The sequence below is a fragment of the Pteronotus mesoamericanus genome, unplaced genomic scaffold, assembly GCF_021234165.1.
Source record: "Pteronotus mesoamericanus isolate MK-2021 breed Mesoamerican mustached bat unplaced genomic scaffold, CSHL_Meso_final scaffold_371, whole genome shotgun sequence".
Taxonomy (NCBI): domain Eukaryota; kingdom Metazoa; phylum Chordata; class Mammalia; order Chiroptera; family Mormoopidae; genus Pteronotus; species Pteronotus mesoamericanus.
The window spans coordinates 3,130,468-3,145,297 of NW_026555314.1; the positions used below are offsets into that span (position 1 = coordinate 3,130,468).

A 14,830-nucleotide genomic window follows, 5' to 3' on the forward strand; every position below is an offset into this window, starting at 1 on the left:
ACAAGCCGGTGGCAAATGGAGGGCTCTAGTTGTCTGCAGCCACTGTCACAGAGGCTGGGAGAAGCACCCTCCCAAGTCAGTCTGTCTTCTCCACCATACATTTACTGAAACTCCATGCATGGCTCCGTTCTGAATCAGAGAATTTTAGAGGTAGAAACAATCTTTCACCCCCTGCAATATAATCATGTCATTTACTGATCAAAAGGCTGCGATCCAAGTAGATTATGTAATTTTTAAAAATAACTTGCATATTTATTAATTAACTCAAGTATTTATTGATGCCTACTATGTGCCAGGCGCCATGTTAGACACTGGGGGGAAAACAAAAACAAAAACACAACATCCTTGCCAGCAGGGGGCTTACATTCTACCCATGGCTATTAAGATATTAACTTTCTTTGGCCAGAAACTTAGTCTCTGCAGGGTGCTCAGCACAGTGCCTGCCAAATACTGATATCAAATCAGCCTCTAACAGAGAAAATTAATAAAATAATGGCCCTGCTCTTCTCTTTATCTTCTCCTCACCTCTTATGCAGGACTCCTGTCACCGTGTAAGGGTGAGAGAGAGAAAAAGATTAGTTTACACTCTGGTTAAACCCAGAAAAACCACCTATGGGCTGCAGTTTGTCTCAGTTTGGGTACTCATTGGATTCTTACGCACAGCAGCCGGCATTTTTCCGCACTCCAACCGTCTTCCCACCTCAACTTTCATTTCTTGGCAGGGATCTTTGTGGTCCACTATTTGAGTGTTGAAGGAGAAACTAGGTCCAGTGTTATCACTTTAACTCTGCATGAGCAGACAGAGCTTCTGGTTTTTCCATGGCTGTGACCCAGTGTCCAGCCTTGTGTAGTCAAATGACAGGAGCTGACTTGGACAACAGTCAGTGAGTCACCCTCCTCCCCAAGGCTATGCAGTATTATCCCACCACCAATATCCGTAAGCTGCACCAGAAACCCAAGTTGAGCCTGAAATATTTTGAGCTAGTGAGGGGGTTGTGCTTCTTAGCCCAATTAAACTAGTAAGATTTAATTCCTTGCCTGAAGCAAACCCTCCCCCAGGGTACCACTGAGGGGGCAGCACTGAAATGTTTTGGATGATTCAGGCACCTGTTTCCAAATATTACCTAACTGGCTCTGACCCTCCTCTTAAAGCTCCACAGCAGTGACTCAAAGACCCCGCGGGCCTCCTCACTCCGATAAACCCAACTCTGCACCTGCCCAACGCACTGCATCCTAACGGTCGCGGACTGGAGGGAGGAAGCGGAAGGGAGAGAGGGAGCTCTAGCCCAAGAGAAGCAGCACCCAGGTCTGGGCTGCGGGGGTTGGGGGTCGTCCGAGCATGCCGCAGGCAGGACCCGCGCAAGCTGAAGGGCGGGGTCGGGTCGAGCCTGGCCGCCTCACCTGCCCTGGCGCAAGCCCGCAGGATTAAGGGCAACAGCATTCCCACCACAAACCGGGGCGCGATCATGTTTGCTAAGACCGCCTCCGGGCGCCGACCTCCAGGCGCCGACCTCCAGGCGCGGAGGCGGAGCCAAGGCAGGGCGGGGGCTTGTGGGGGGCGGGGCGTGGGGCGGGGCAGGCTTGGCCCCACCCTTCCGGGCAGTGCTGTCCGCTGAGCGGTCTGCGGCCGCCGGCAGGGCAGTGCCTCTACCCTTCTCGGCCGCCGTAGTTGAGTCAATAAACGGTTCCTCAGCAACGGGAAAAAACAGCTAGAACCATCGGCACCAGCTCTGAGAGAACCAAGAGGTGAGGCGATTGACCCCACTTCCTGTCCGAAACCGAGACCTCGTCTTTTCCCTTCGCCTCTCGTAATTTTCCCAGAGTCCCCGACACATTCAGGGAACCCTGGGGCAGACGAGGGGCCGAGGCACTCCGCTCTGAACTCCGCGTTCCTCCACGTCCCGCCCCCTCCCGCCGCTCTCCGCTCCTCAGATCCGATCAGGGTCTTACCAGTCCTTTTCACAATCCGAAAAGGACTTAATAGCTCATCTCCTGTGCCCCTGAAAAATGAAAAGAAAAATAGCCTCCATAGATTAGACCTCATGAAACCATCTAGTCCCCTTACTCGGCGTCGAGTCTCACAACAGGCCGGGGTGCCTAGTGTGTTTTATAAACCCGACGGCCCAGCCCGCTGCCCGGCAGCTCGTTTTTATCGAGCCCGTGGATTCCAAGATAGGAAAACAAGACCTAGTCAAGACAAAACCGGTAAAGTAAGAACCCCAGGACTTTAGAGGCTGGGATTTGCAAAATAAGAACTGCCGCCCCGCCGTCCTACCGCCCCTGCTGCCCCTTCCAGAATGTATAGGTGTTTCAGAACGTTGTAAGTCATGCCTCAAAAGTGTGAAATTACAAATTAGAGTAATTTCTGGAACCAGGACCAGTTCTGACTTAAAATTCTCGCTAAATCCCCATGATATAGCAAAAATAACCCTCACCTTTTAAATACAGAAAGACATTGGGATAGAAAGAAAAAGTACTAATGTTATAGTGAAAAATCTGTGATTTTTGTAATCAAAAGAATGACGACCTATTACATAGACCTGTAGCTGTAATATTCTAATTAATAATGGAGAATTCAAAACTCTTCAGCACCAGTGGATGGACTGGGGTTGTGTTGGGGGGAAAAAAATATTTAAGTTCAGGAAATTCGGTACTCAGAATGTGTTGCCACAGTTGTGATTATATAAATACAATCAGAAAAATTTAAAGACAGTACTCTTTAATAAATCTCTAGGTACAGTAGACAGTTCCTTCCAAGGAGATGTCGATTCCATTCTCCAACACCCACTACCGAATTCCACAAGGATTTGGGAATCTTCTTGAAGGGCTGACACGTGAGATTCTGAGAGAGCAACCGGACAATATACCATCTTTTGCAGCAGTGTATTTTGAGAATCTTCTAGAGAGAAGAGAAAGTAAGCTTTTTAAAAATAGGTATTTTTTTAAATAAGTAAATAAGAGACTAAGCACTTGGTTATGGGGAAACTTGCTCAAGACCATCCCTATTCCACAGACAGCCTTTAGGAGGCAGGTAGCCTCATCCATCGGTTCTTGCCATTTGAAACAGCACGTGCCCTTTCAGCAGGGTCTCTTAAATCGCATTACTTCACGTTAGTGAAGGTTGCCAGCTTATTACCCAGAACCTTTTGGTGGTATTTCTCATGGGCCACAGGGTGGAAGATAACCTCAGGGATCACCCCGTACAGCTCCCCCTTTTCCAGCAGGCTGGTCCCGCGCATCCAAGGCAGCTGACTGTCTCTTCTGAATGGGAGGAGAGTTTGTGGTATTCTTTACATTTTTGCTCTTTTTTACTTGAAAGTATTGTAAGTGCTGTAAAAAAAAAAATAATCCTACACTCCTTAGGTTAAATAAATTGATATTCACTGAGGGATATGAAACTGGTCTACAATAAAGGCACAGAGAAAGTCTGCTTTGAAAAGTGAACCCCCAGCTTAGGAAGGCAATTTATATTCTTCCGTACTTCCAAGGCCCCATCCTGCCCAGAGACTAAGATTCAGGCTAACAGGGACTCTCATTGAGAGCCAAAGCAGTTTCTTCACTTGCATAAGTAAAATTTTCACATTTCCAGCCTTGAAGGTTCATGACTATCTAGACCAACCTAATGGTCAAAATGGGAATTATTATAGCTATAAATTTCTATTAAAAAACTTATAACTAGAGCAACCATTTTAATATAAGCTTTTATCATTACTTTTTTTTTTAGGGAGTTGTGGAAATCTCAATGTATTTTATTTGTTTGTTTGCTTGTTTATGTATTTGAATTTCCTGGCGTGACATTAGTTCACAAAACCACACAGGTTTCAGGTACAACTCAGTAAAACATCTGCAGGCTGCGTCGTGTGCCCGTCATCCCCAGCAAGGTCTCTTTCTGTCCCCATTCTCCCTTCGCCTTGTCCACCTCCTCCTACTTCCCCACGCCTTTATCATTACTTTTGATTACAGTATTTCAGCCGAGTGGCAGAGGTGCCTCGAAATAGCCACAAATAAATAAACTTTCCATTTTAAATCAATTAGAGGGAGAAAACTTACCCAAGGCCTGAATTGAAACAGGTCTCCATCCACTTTTCTTCGCTCTTCCCTGGAAGAACTCAAAAGTCTCTGCCCGTTTCCTGAGTGTTGCTGATCTTTTCCTTGTCCAGTCACTGTAAATATTTGTTACCCAATCTGAAACTTAAGTGCCACTAAAAAGCTATTAAGAGAAATCCTTTAGGGTGAGAGGTGAATTGTAATAAACATTAATTTAATTTTGTTATTTTAACTTTATTTTACAAATTCATGAGTAAAATGTGTTTAGTCATTTGTTTAATTTTAGACCTCAGAAACATCTCATTACAAAAACATTTGACTCATTGTTACTGGATCATGATAATTAAAGCAGTTGGTGATTCAGAGTAATAGTGTCGGAATACTAGCGCTCTAATACAAAATGGGTAAGACTATTTGAAAAAATTGTATGCATCATACCCATTTTCACTTCTGTAAACCAAAGGTGAGTTATTCAACTATACAAGTATTAGAATTTAGTCTCTCCGAAAGGGAAGAATAAAGTCCTCTGGGCTGGTCTCTCACACAATGCAGGAATTTCCTTTCCTGCATTCCTCGGAGGTAAATACTAGTTTTAATTTCAACTTTCGTGACAGGAAACATGTTGGTTAGTGAATTAAGTATCTCAAATCACCAGGGAAAGGGTGGGCCTTTGATATAATGATATAATAAAGATGGAAAAAGATAAAATTAGATTTATTCTTTGCATGGTACAACAGGACAAGTTCCAATTTGATCAAAGAATTAAATATTTAAAAATGTGAAGCCATGCAAACATTGGAAGAAAATATGGATACATTTCTCTGTAACGTAAGGAAGAAAATTGCTAGCTAGGTTGCTATAATTACTTTAAAAATCCAAGAGCAGTCAGGGAAAAGATGGATAAAATTGACAATATTACATGACAAAAATTGCCATAAGGGGATAAAACTACACATGACAAACTGAGAAAATATGTTTGCAATTAATATCACAACTGGTTAATTTATCTAATAAATAAAGAGCTTGTAAAAAAGTGAAGAAACCAACAATGCTATATTAAGAAAAATGGGCAAGTGATATGAGCCAACAATTCACACAAAAATAAGTGTAAACGGCCCTTGACCTATTAAAACATATTCAGACTAACCCATAATAACAGAAGCCCACATCAGAACTACACAGAGGTACTGCCACCCACCACCAGCAACCCCAGTCATCAGATTGGCAAGAAGCCAAAAGCTTGCCAAGTTATTCCAGGCAGGGCTAGAGGGAAATACATGCTTGTATATATTGCTGGAGGAGGTATAAAATGATACAACCCCAAGGGGGGGAAATGGCACTATCTACCAAAATTATATACATATTTAACCTCTGACCCAGAAATTCCACTTCTTCACTTTTCATTGCATTGTTTGAGGAAGCAACCCAAATATCCATAATAGGGATTTATTGACTAAACTAGAGTACATCCACACAACGGACTCTTATACAGTGTTCAAAAAAAGGAATGAGGAAGCTCTACATGATGCTAGAGTGACCTTCAAGATACATTAAGTGAAAAATTGTGGAAAATGTATGTTTTGTATGCTACTAATTGCCTAATGAAGGGGTGTTGCTATGAATGCATAATGTTCATTTGTATTTTTTAAAGGAGGAATAATTTTTTAAAAATATTTACCTCTTTGGGCAGAAGGAACAGAGTGGAGGGAACAAAATAGAAACTAGATTTCTCTGAATGTATCTTGAATTTGAAATCATAAATGTTAACATAGTTACAAGATATAATGAAATTTAAAAATTGTTAAACAATTCCTAAAATTTAGAAGCAAAATGCAACAGACAAATCTAACTAGTATTGAATGGGTAGCATAACCACACAGGTTGGAATTATTTCAAGTGATTTTATGTTAAAGTAATTTGCACATCCCTGATGGAGATAGTCTAAAAGCAAAATGAAAAAAAGCTTACATTATTTTTAGCAATTACTGTTAATATTATAGTGTAGTTATTCTGTAATTATTGTTTATATTGTAGGACATAGCAAATAAGTAAGTCACCTACTGTAATTAGGAATAAGATGTTTAGTATAAGAAAAATGACTTACACATATAAAAATAGTTAATAAAATCATGTAATCCTAAATTTGAATTGAAAAATACCAGTTTGACCTCACGATATATTTTCTTTAGAAAGAAAAGAAGTATTTTCTAGCTCTATACATTTTTTAATTTATTGATTTTAGGGAGAGAAACATTGATTTGTTCTTATTTGTGCATTCATTGGTTGCTTTTTTTTAAACAATTTTTTATTATTATTACGGGTTTTTTTAGAGAGAGAGAGAGGAAGGGAAAAAGAGAAATGTAGATTTGTTGTTCCACTTATTGATGCACTCATTCGTTGATTCTTCTGTGTGCCCTGAATGGGGATCAAACCTGCAACCTTGGCATATTGGGACAACGCTCTAACCAGCTGAACTACCTGGCCAGGGCTCTGTACATTTTCAGGCCTCAACACAGTACCAGTGAGCACCACTCTTCTTGAAGAACTAGGTACTTCCTTGAACTGGACAGGAAATATGAAAATAAGCCTGAACATCTTACCGTACCAGAAAATAAGGAAACCATCAAAGACTCCTAGAGTTGTTTCCAAAGGACTCAAAGATCATCTGAGCACCTTAATAAGCCCCTACTGGCCAATTTCTGACAGAGCATCAATTGGAATAAGAAATACAATGGGTTAAAATTCATCCAATTTGTTTAATATTCATGAGTTCACAATGATTTAAAAAAAAGAAAAAAAAAGCAGCAGCAGCTCCTTGAGAGGATCCCAAGGAACCAACTGATTATTCTGAAAATTGGTAAACAAAGGGAAAGAATCAAACCTTTAACCTACCTTTTCTGTAAGAACTCTATTTCAGGGTAACCAAATAGTTGATGAGGGAAAGTTTTTCTTTATTGACTGCTCCAGAAATGAAGTAATGATAAAATTAGAACACTGCCATTGTGCAAAACCTGAAGAAATTCCTAAACAATCCTCATCCTCAATGGGCCCACAGAAAATGTAAAGAGAGACAACCAGGTATTATTATTATATGTCTCCTGACAGAATTACACTGCACTACCTACATTTTTGCCAAAAACAATCAAACTGGAATCAGATTGAATTGTAGATCTAACTAGCAATCTACAGGAAATTCAAAGGCAGAAGAACTCATTAAAAATACCATGGGAATGGAATAAAAACATACCTAAACTATGGGAAACTCCAAAGAAAAAATGACCAAATTTTATCAATATATTGCAAGGAAAAAATACGGGGTGGGAGGTTGGTAGCTTTCAATGAAAAGAGACTTAAAAGACATAGTAAAAGGCTATGTGTGCCCATTGTTTAGGTCCTGATTTGATCAAACCAACAGTAAAATTTAAAAATATTCTTAAATACTATTAGACAATAAGGGAAATTTGGGTAGTGGATTATATTAAGGAATTAGTATTTTTAGGTATGATAATGGTATTGTGGCTTTCTATCTTAGAGATTCATGCTGAAATAAATATTGGTAGGTAAAGTATTTTAATGCCTAGGATTGGCTTGAAAATCAGAAGAAAGAGCAGAAAAGTGAGTGAAGTTTCAGGTAAAGTAAGATAAATTACAAGTTTATAATTGTTGAATCTTTGTAATGTGTGCATGGGAATTTGTTTTTCTCTACTTTCTAAGTTTCAAATCCTTCATATTTAGAAATTAAAGAAAAATTTTGTTTTAATATAAATACCTCTTTCTATTCATGTCAACTGCCTATACAATATGCCTCAATTTTAAAAAACATTCCCATCCTTCATTTTTCCAAACTTTCTTACTATTTAGCATTTATTTTTATACATTTTCCTGTGTTTACTAATTTATGCTTATAAGTTTCTATACTTATATTTAAGTATTGGCATTTGTTCTCTCTCCCCCATTTTGTTATAAATTTTATGAAGGCAGCACTAACGGTTTTTTACTGCCTTGCTAAATATACCCAATGGCTCATCCAATGTTTAATTCATCAGCATCTATTTAATGATCACTGGTTAGATCTGCAGCGCTAGGCTATGTTCAACAGCAATAAGATTTTCTTTTTTCTTTTTTTTCCTTTTTTTTTATTTTTAGAGAGAAGGGAGGGAGAAAGAATGGGAGAGAAACATCAATGTGTGATTGCCTCTCGTGCACCCCTACTGGGGACCTGGCCTACAACCCAGGCATGTGCCCTGACTGGGAATTGAGCCAGCGACCCTTTCGTTCACAGGCCAGCACTCAGTCCACTGAGCCACATAAGCCAGGGCCAGCAATAAGAATTTAACTAGCAATAATGAACCTGGGATTTGAAAAAGAAAACAAAAACAACCCTTGTTTTGTGTTATTTTATATTTGCTTTAATGAACTCAAAACAGGTATAAAATTATTATATTTTTATTATTTAGAAACCAACTGTGATCCGGCAGAATGGGGGGCTAAGGTAGATGACCGCTTCTACAACAACCATGCATTCAAGGTATGGTCCCATGAAACTAATGGATCTGGTTATTTCTTCTTCCTGTCTCCAAAGCAGAGATTATTGGGATCTCCCCAGAATCGTGAAAATAGTGAGAGGCTTCATAAATATCTTATTAAACCTTCTTAATTATAATGTTCTTTTAGATGAGAAATTCTTTTCTAAAGTATCTGAATTGCATAGAGATACTAGTTTAAGATGATGAACAGGAAGAATGTAATGGAAAGTTATAGAGTAATTATTCTTCAGATTTTATTGGACATTACAGTGCATAGCAGTAGCAGATAATAAATATTTGTTGACTTAATGAGTGATAGTTCATAAAATAAAACACTTCTATTTATTTTCGTTATCATTGACACTTGACAGAAGACTGAGTAGAATTAAAGATGGTAATGGTAGCTAGAATTTTCTTTATAAAGCTAGTCTGTTCAGAGGCTGAACCTATCCTCTCTCTAGTAGCATTCTTAGAACCAGCCTTTCTCAACCAAAGTTCCTCAAAATATTAATAATTAAGCCCTAAGTGGGAGGTACTGTCGCACTAAGGAATCAGGGTCTCTCCTTTGTATCTAGAATGTTTCTAGTTATGTATCATCCTTCAGAGAACTGAGAAAAGAGTCAGAATATTCTGTTTTGTGGTCCAGATAAGGAATGCCAGTTAAGAAATGCCAGCATCATTGGCATCAACTGGGAGCTTGCTGGAAATTCAGTCCCAGGCCCCACTCCAGGTCTACATATCAGAAGTTGATTTTTAACAAGACCCCCAAAGTAAAATGTAGGTACATTAAAGTCTGAGAAAGCACTACTCTAGACAGCTGGGATAAAACTTTAGCCACAAAGCACTTGTAGATATTTGAATTAAAAGGACTTAACGAAGTTCAATTTTTGATAGTGTTCCACAGTAGATCTGGGAAATTTCCTGGGGAAATATCTGTCACTTATTCCATGAGTTCACAAGTGAATTCCCACCCATTTGTGCCTGCCAGATAAGGGGGAGTTCTGTTTATTTCCATTTATCTGGATTCCCTGTGTTCATGCTTTATTGAAATCAAAGGGAAAATGTTGAAAATTTTAACATATTTGTACGATATCAGCTGTTTCTCTCTTCCCTTTTGAATTTTAAATACTTTATTTGATTAGCTTATATAGTCTTTCTGTTTCATGGATTAAGGAAGCTCTTCCCATAAGTTGTAAATTAGCGATATCTCTATTTTGGAGGAATATTTCAAAAACCATGTCAAAACAGGCAGAGCCGGTTTCCCTTTTTCTGTTTAAATCACTCCCCACAACTTTTTAAAATAAGTATTACAGTATTACATAGCTACTTTTTTGACCTAGCTTTTAATCTACAAACTTCATTAAAAAGTCACCTTGATTTCACACTATAAAACACAATGACATTTATTTCATTTCTATTTTAGAAAATATTGGCACCTCTTCTTTACCCTTTATTTAGGATTCATTACAGCATCTTATCAACTTTTAGTATAAGACAATGATTTGTTTTTATATTTAGTATAAAACAATGTTACATATATTCCTGCCCTGTCTGGTATAGCTCAGTGGATTGAGTGCCAGCCTGCAAACCAAAGGGTCGCTGGTTCGATTCCCAGTCAGGGCACATGCCTGGGTTGCAGGCCACGTCCCCAGTGGGGGATGCATGAGAGGCAACCACCCATTGATGCTTCTCTCCCTCTTTCTCCCTCCCTCCCCCCTCTCTAAAAATAAATAAATAAAATGTTTTTCTTTAATTTTTAAAAAACCAACATTACATATATTTCAAAAGCAAAAATAAATAAATAAATAAGCATTTTTGTTTACCAATTCCTTTAATATTTGTTTATTCACATTTCCTTGAGCATTTTCATTTATTCCTTCTTTTCCCATTTCCCTCATTTAAAAATCAGTATTTTTAAATTTCCACTTCTTCTCCATGACTTAAAGTAATATTTAGTTACCCTTAAGCAGATTGATCCAAGACTTTACTATTTTGGAAACATTGCCTCTTCGGTCCTCTCCCTTCTCTCCAGGAGCAAGAACCACCTGAGAAGGAAGAGTCTCAGACATCTGTGAAGGAGGAGACACCAGTCACAGACTTCGTAAGTTATATTCTCCATGTACCTTTGGATTCTTAGAAAGAATATCACTCAATCTAAAATTATACTCTAAATATGAATCTAGTTTGTTATCTATGTTGTTAAAATTATTATTTTGCTTTGTGGAAAACTAACATCAATGCTAAACTAACTGGTGGATTATTTTTGGCCATGCCACCTATAAAGGAAAGCTCATTTCCCCTTAAGATAAGATCTTATTTCCCAAGATTGTCAACAATTAGGAAAATCTCTTCAAGGGAAAGAACAGGCAGAACTCTCCAGCCCCATTTTTGATCCTTCAGGTTCACTTTCCAGTTTGGGAGCTTCTCACTAACTGATGCTGTTACCACCACACAGTGACAAAGGGTCAGAGATAACACAAGGGAACTCACAAGGAATTACATACAACCAAATGAAATGGCTTCACACAATGTGCCTTACTCACCTTGCGTGCATTGCCCTCTACATAAATGACTTCCTGCCTCACAGCCTGCACCTAAGGAGTGAAGGCTTGGGTAGGTGCCTGCGTGAGTTGTGTATTCCGTGTGCGGGAGCCAGCTTGCAGCTTTCAGGAGAGGAATGAGTACATCTCTCCTCAACCCTGTGTTTGGTAATGTCACTGTGGTAGCTTGAAATCAGCCATAGAAAGAATATTAAGACCACGACAAATACTCTAAATCAGGACTTTTTCTGGAGAGCCAGTAGTTTTTTAAGCATTTACCAGCACATCACTATATTTTTCATAGTCCAGACTCAAGAGGACCAAGTCTAGTGAGAAAGAAGAACTTAACGCTCCACCACATTGAAGGCGAAACTTTTGAGTTCCTTTTCACATCCCAGTTAGTTACCCAGTAATCAACACCCAAAATGGACATCCTCCTCAAGCAACACCTTACCTTCTACCCAGTAGGGCATAACTTTTCCTATAACCTTTATAAATTATCCCAGAATTACATCAGTACAACTCAGTCAGCCTAACATGAGATACAGTGGGAGGTCAGGGAAGGAAAGATGTTTCCTTACATCTTTCATAGGTCCCCTTACACAGGTTTTCGTGAGTGTGAGTTGAGATCTCATTGGTTTCCAACTTCAGAATAATTTATTGGCCCATATTGGAGCATCATCACAGAGGATTTTATACTATTTGGTTTACATTTCAGTTTAAGAGCCAGCTTTGCCTCATTATTGTAATAGGGGGAGAGGGGAGGGAAAAAAGCCAGAGGTCTGTCAATAGGAGGCTGAGTAAACAAATCAAAGCCCACGAATACAATGTAATACAATGGTGTCATGAAAAGAAATGGGCATAGTTATATACTGAATAATAACATAGATGATGAGAACCAACATAGGTTGTTACATGGAAAAAGTAGTAACAGAACATTATGTGAATAGCATAATCTCGTTCTTAAAATAAAAAGGCTGGCCTGGCTTAGTGGACTGAGCGCTGGCCTGCGAACCAAAGGGTCACCAGTTTGATTCCCAGGCAGGGCACATGCCTGGGTTGCGGGCCAGGTCCCCAGTAGGGGGCACATGAGAGGCAACCACACATTGATATTTCTCTCCCTCTCTTTCTCCCTTCCTTCCCCTTTCTCTAAAAATAAATGAATAAAATCTTTTTTAAAAAATAAAAAGGCATGTATGTATCCACATGAATACTTCATCTATTCAGAAATTTTGGAAAAATATATACACTCAAGCCATAATAATAGTCACCTCTTAGTACCAGGATTTGGGAAGGGGGAAAGCTTCCACTACCAGTGATATTTATTTAAATGTATGTGTATCACTTTTATAATTTAAAATATTAAAAGCTATATACCTATTGAATTTTATACTTCCTGTTTGTGCATTTCACTCTCTGTAGATCATACCTAAATTTAAAAAACAAAAAAGGAAGCTAGATACAAAACTTAAACCAATCATGTTAAAATTGATATTATTGGACTACATAGGCTTCCCTCTGTCACTGGGCTTTTGGTTAGCTAGTTATTGAAAAATTAAGAAGTTAACACTTTGATTCATTTTATGTAATCATGATTATTTTGAAACAGCACATTGGTTATTCTCAACATTTTTCCCATGCTTCAGGGATTCTCCACCCCCTAAAAATGTTATTGCTCAGGAAACTGTTAAATACAAGCTATTTTGTTTTTTAATTTTTATTCACTGACTTCAGAGAAACATTGACCTGTTGTTTCACCTAGACGTGCCTTCACTGGTTGTCTCTTTTATGTGCCCTGACTGGGGATCGAACCTCCAACCTTGGCATATCAGGATGATGCTCCAACCAACTGAGCAACCTGTCCAGGGCTGAAATAGGAGCTATTTTGGGGGGAGGAGAAAGTATGCAATGATGATTTATTGCAGAGACATATTACAGAATGACAAAACAAAATGCCTGCTATTTTGGCTTTTACCATGTGGTACATAGACAATGTGACAATATATAAAATTCCCTCGGGTAGTACCAGATCTCAATTGTTACAGTCCTAAATTGATTAAATTTATGCACTATTTTTTATGGCATCAAAACACCCTATGGCATGTTTACAAAGTCTCTCTCATTTCCATGAAGGAGTTTTCTGAAGAAGATAAAAAAAAAGAAGAGAATGCTGCTGTCAAAATCCAAGCAGCCTTCCGGGGACACTTAGCCAGAGAAGGGATGAAGAAAATGAAAGATGGTGATCTTCAAGAAGAGAAAACACAGGACAACAACTGAGGAGACTGGGCTTGCCCCAAAAACATGAAAAAATAATTCAAACCCATCAACCTTGTCGTGCTTGTCATTTTTTTTCTTAGTAAGGGAGATTCGATGTAGTGAAATACCATTTGTTGCTGTTGTGAAAATCTGTCATGAGCATTTGTTTAATAAACATGCCATTGAACACATGCTTCTTGAAAATGCCTCTGAGATCGTAAGTCCTAGTTATACTTCTCCTGAGTCTATGTGTAGAGACCCTTGGGTTAGAGATGTAGACCTGGAGCATCTTGAGTTTTCAGAGATCTCAGAGGTTATGTGGTCTAACCATTATCTGATGACCACATTCTATGACATCCCTGAAAAATGATCTTTTAGCTCCCGTTTCACTCATAGTTATAGAGAATTTCCCTGCCTTTCAAGGGTAGTCTATTTAATATTAAAATAACTTGAATTATTAGAAGAGCTGAGTCAAAAACCTGCCTCCGTGTAAGTTTTCATTTGTCGTGCCCACATTCAGTCATTTATTGAATATGTATTGAGCAGAATTCATGTTCTGGGGCGTAGTAGTAAGTATCTGTTCTTACGTTTATGTCTTGCTCTCCAGAATGGCACGGAATAAGACTAACATATTTGGGGCGGGGGGGGGGGGGATGTGAAAGCTTTGATAACATCACATACGAGTAAACTTTTCTTCAGCTAAAACTTCTCCTTTCTTTAATGTATCAAATGGTAATACCTTATCACAAAGTCACATTTTTTTCAGTGAGCCATTCAAGCCCTAGTGCCTAATTTTTAGAAAGTTCAGGCTCCTTTTTGAGTCCTCCCTACCTCGAATATTCAAGAAACTGCAGGGTTCATGTCTTACACCAAAAGATGCAGCTCCCTTCCCAAAAGAAAATGGAGAGAAAGTAGATTCATACCACTTAATGCCGTTATCTCCACCCACAGCGGTGCCGCCCGGTCCGGCAGACGGACGCTGCACCCTGGATGCCCAGGCTTTGGCTCGACAGCTGCGCCTCTCAGCTCACAGCCGCACAGCCGTTGCTCCCTAACACTCCACGGCATGGCTGGGCGGCGTGGTCTTGAGGCGCTCCCCAAACCAGCCATAGTTTATGCATAATAAGTGGTCTCCTGCAAGCACTTAGGCCCCCGCCTTAGCTCAGAGTCTGTCCTTCTGCAAAGCAGTGCTGCTGCAGGCGCCCCTCGTCAGGCTCCACAGCAGCCGCTTACCCAGGTGACCGGCACTAAAGCACAGGTGGCTCACACCGGTGCTTTCAAGAGCGTGGCGTCCATTCTCTACTCTGCACTCACTGCTGGCCAGCCATCTCCCTGCCGAGGACCTAGCGGCGCGAGAGAGCTGCTTGCTAGCTAAACACAAGCCTCGGACAGCTGTTGGACCCCTTCCTCACAGCCTCTGTCCCTCCTTTCCCAGTTTTGGAGAGAAAAAGACCCCACTCT

At 39.6% G+C, this 14,830-nt stretch overlaps 2 protein-coding genes across 2 annotated transcripts in view; one reads left to right on the forward strand and one right to left on the reverse strand.

Annotated features, from left to right (window-relative positions):
- Positions 1–1,524, reverse strand: part of SIAE (sialic acid acetylesterase) — a 33,267-nt gene extending 31,743 nt beyond the window's left edge. Inside the window, exon 1 of the mRNA XM_054592659.1 lies at positions 1,402–1,524. Within this exon, the coding sequence (XP_054448634.1) occupies positions 1,402–1,468 (67 nt within the window). The 5' untranslated portion in view covers positions 1,469–1,524. The remainder of the gene's footprint in view (positions 1–1,401) is intronic.
- Positions 1,525–1,613: 89 nt separating this feature from the next.
- On the forward strand, positions 1,614–13,575 carry SPA17 (sperm autoantigenic protein 17). Its single transcript, XM_054592880.1, has 5 exons — positions 1,614–1,746; positions 2,735–2,915; positions 8,505–8,575; positions 10,606–10,674; positions 13,247–13,575. Exons 2-5 carry the CDS (start codon positions 2,762–2,764, stop codon positions 13,388–13,390), a joined length of 438 nt encoding a protein of 145 aa, XP_054448855.1. The 5' UTR covers positions 1,614–1,746; positions 2,735–2,761; the 3' UTR covers positions 13,391–13,575.
- The last annotated feature ends 1,255 nt before the right edge of the window (positions 13,576–14,830 follow it).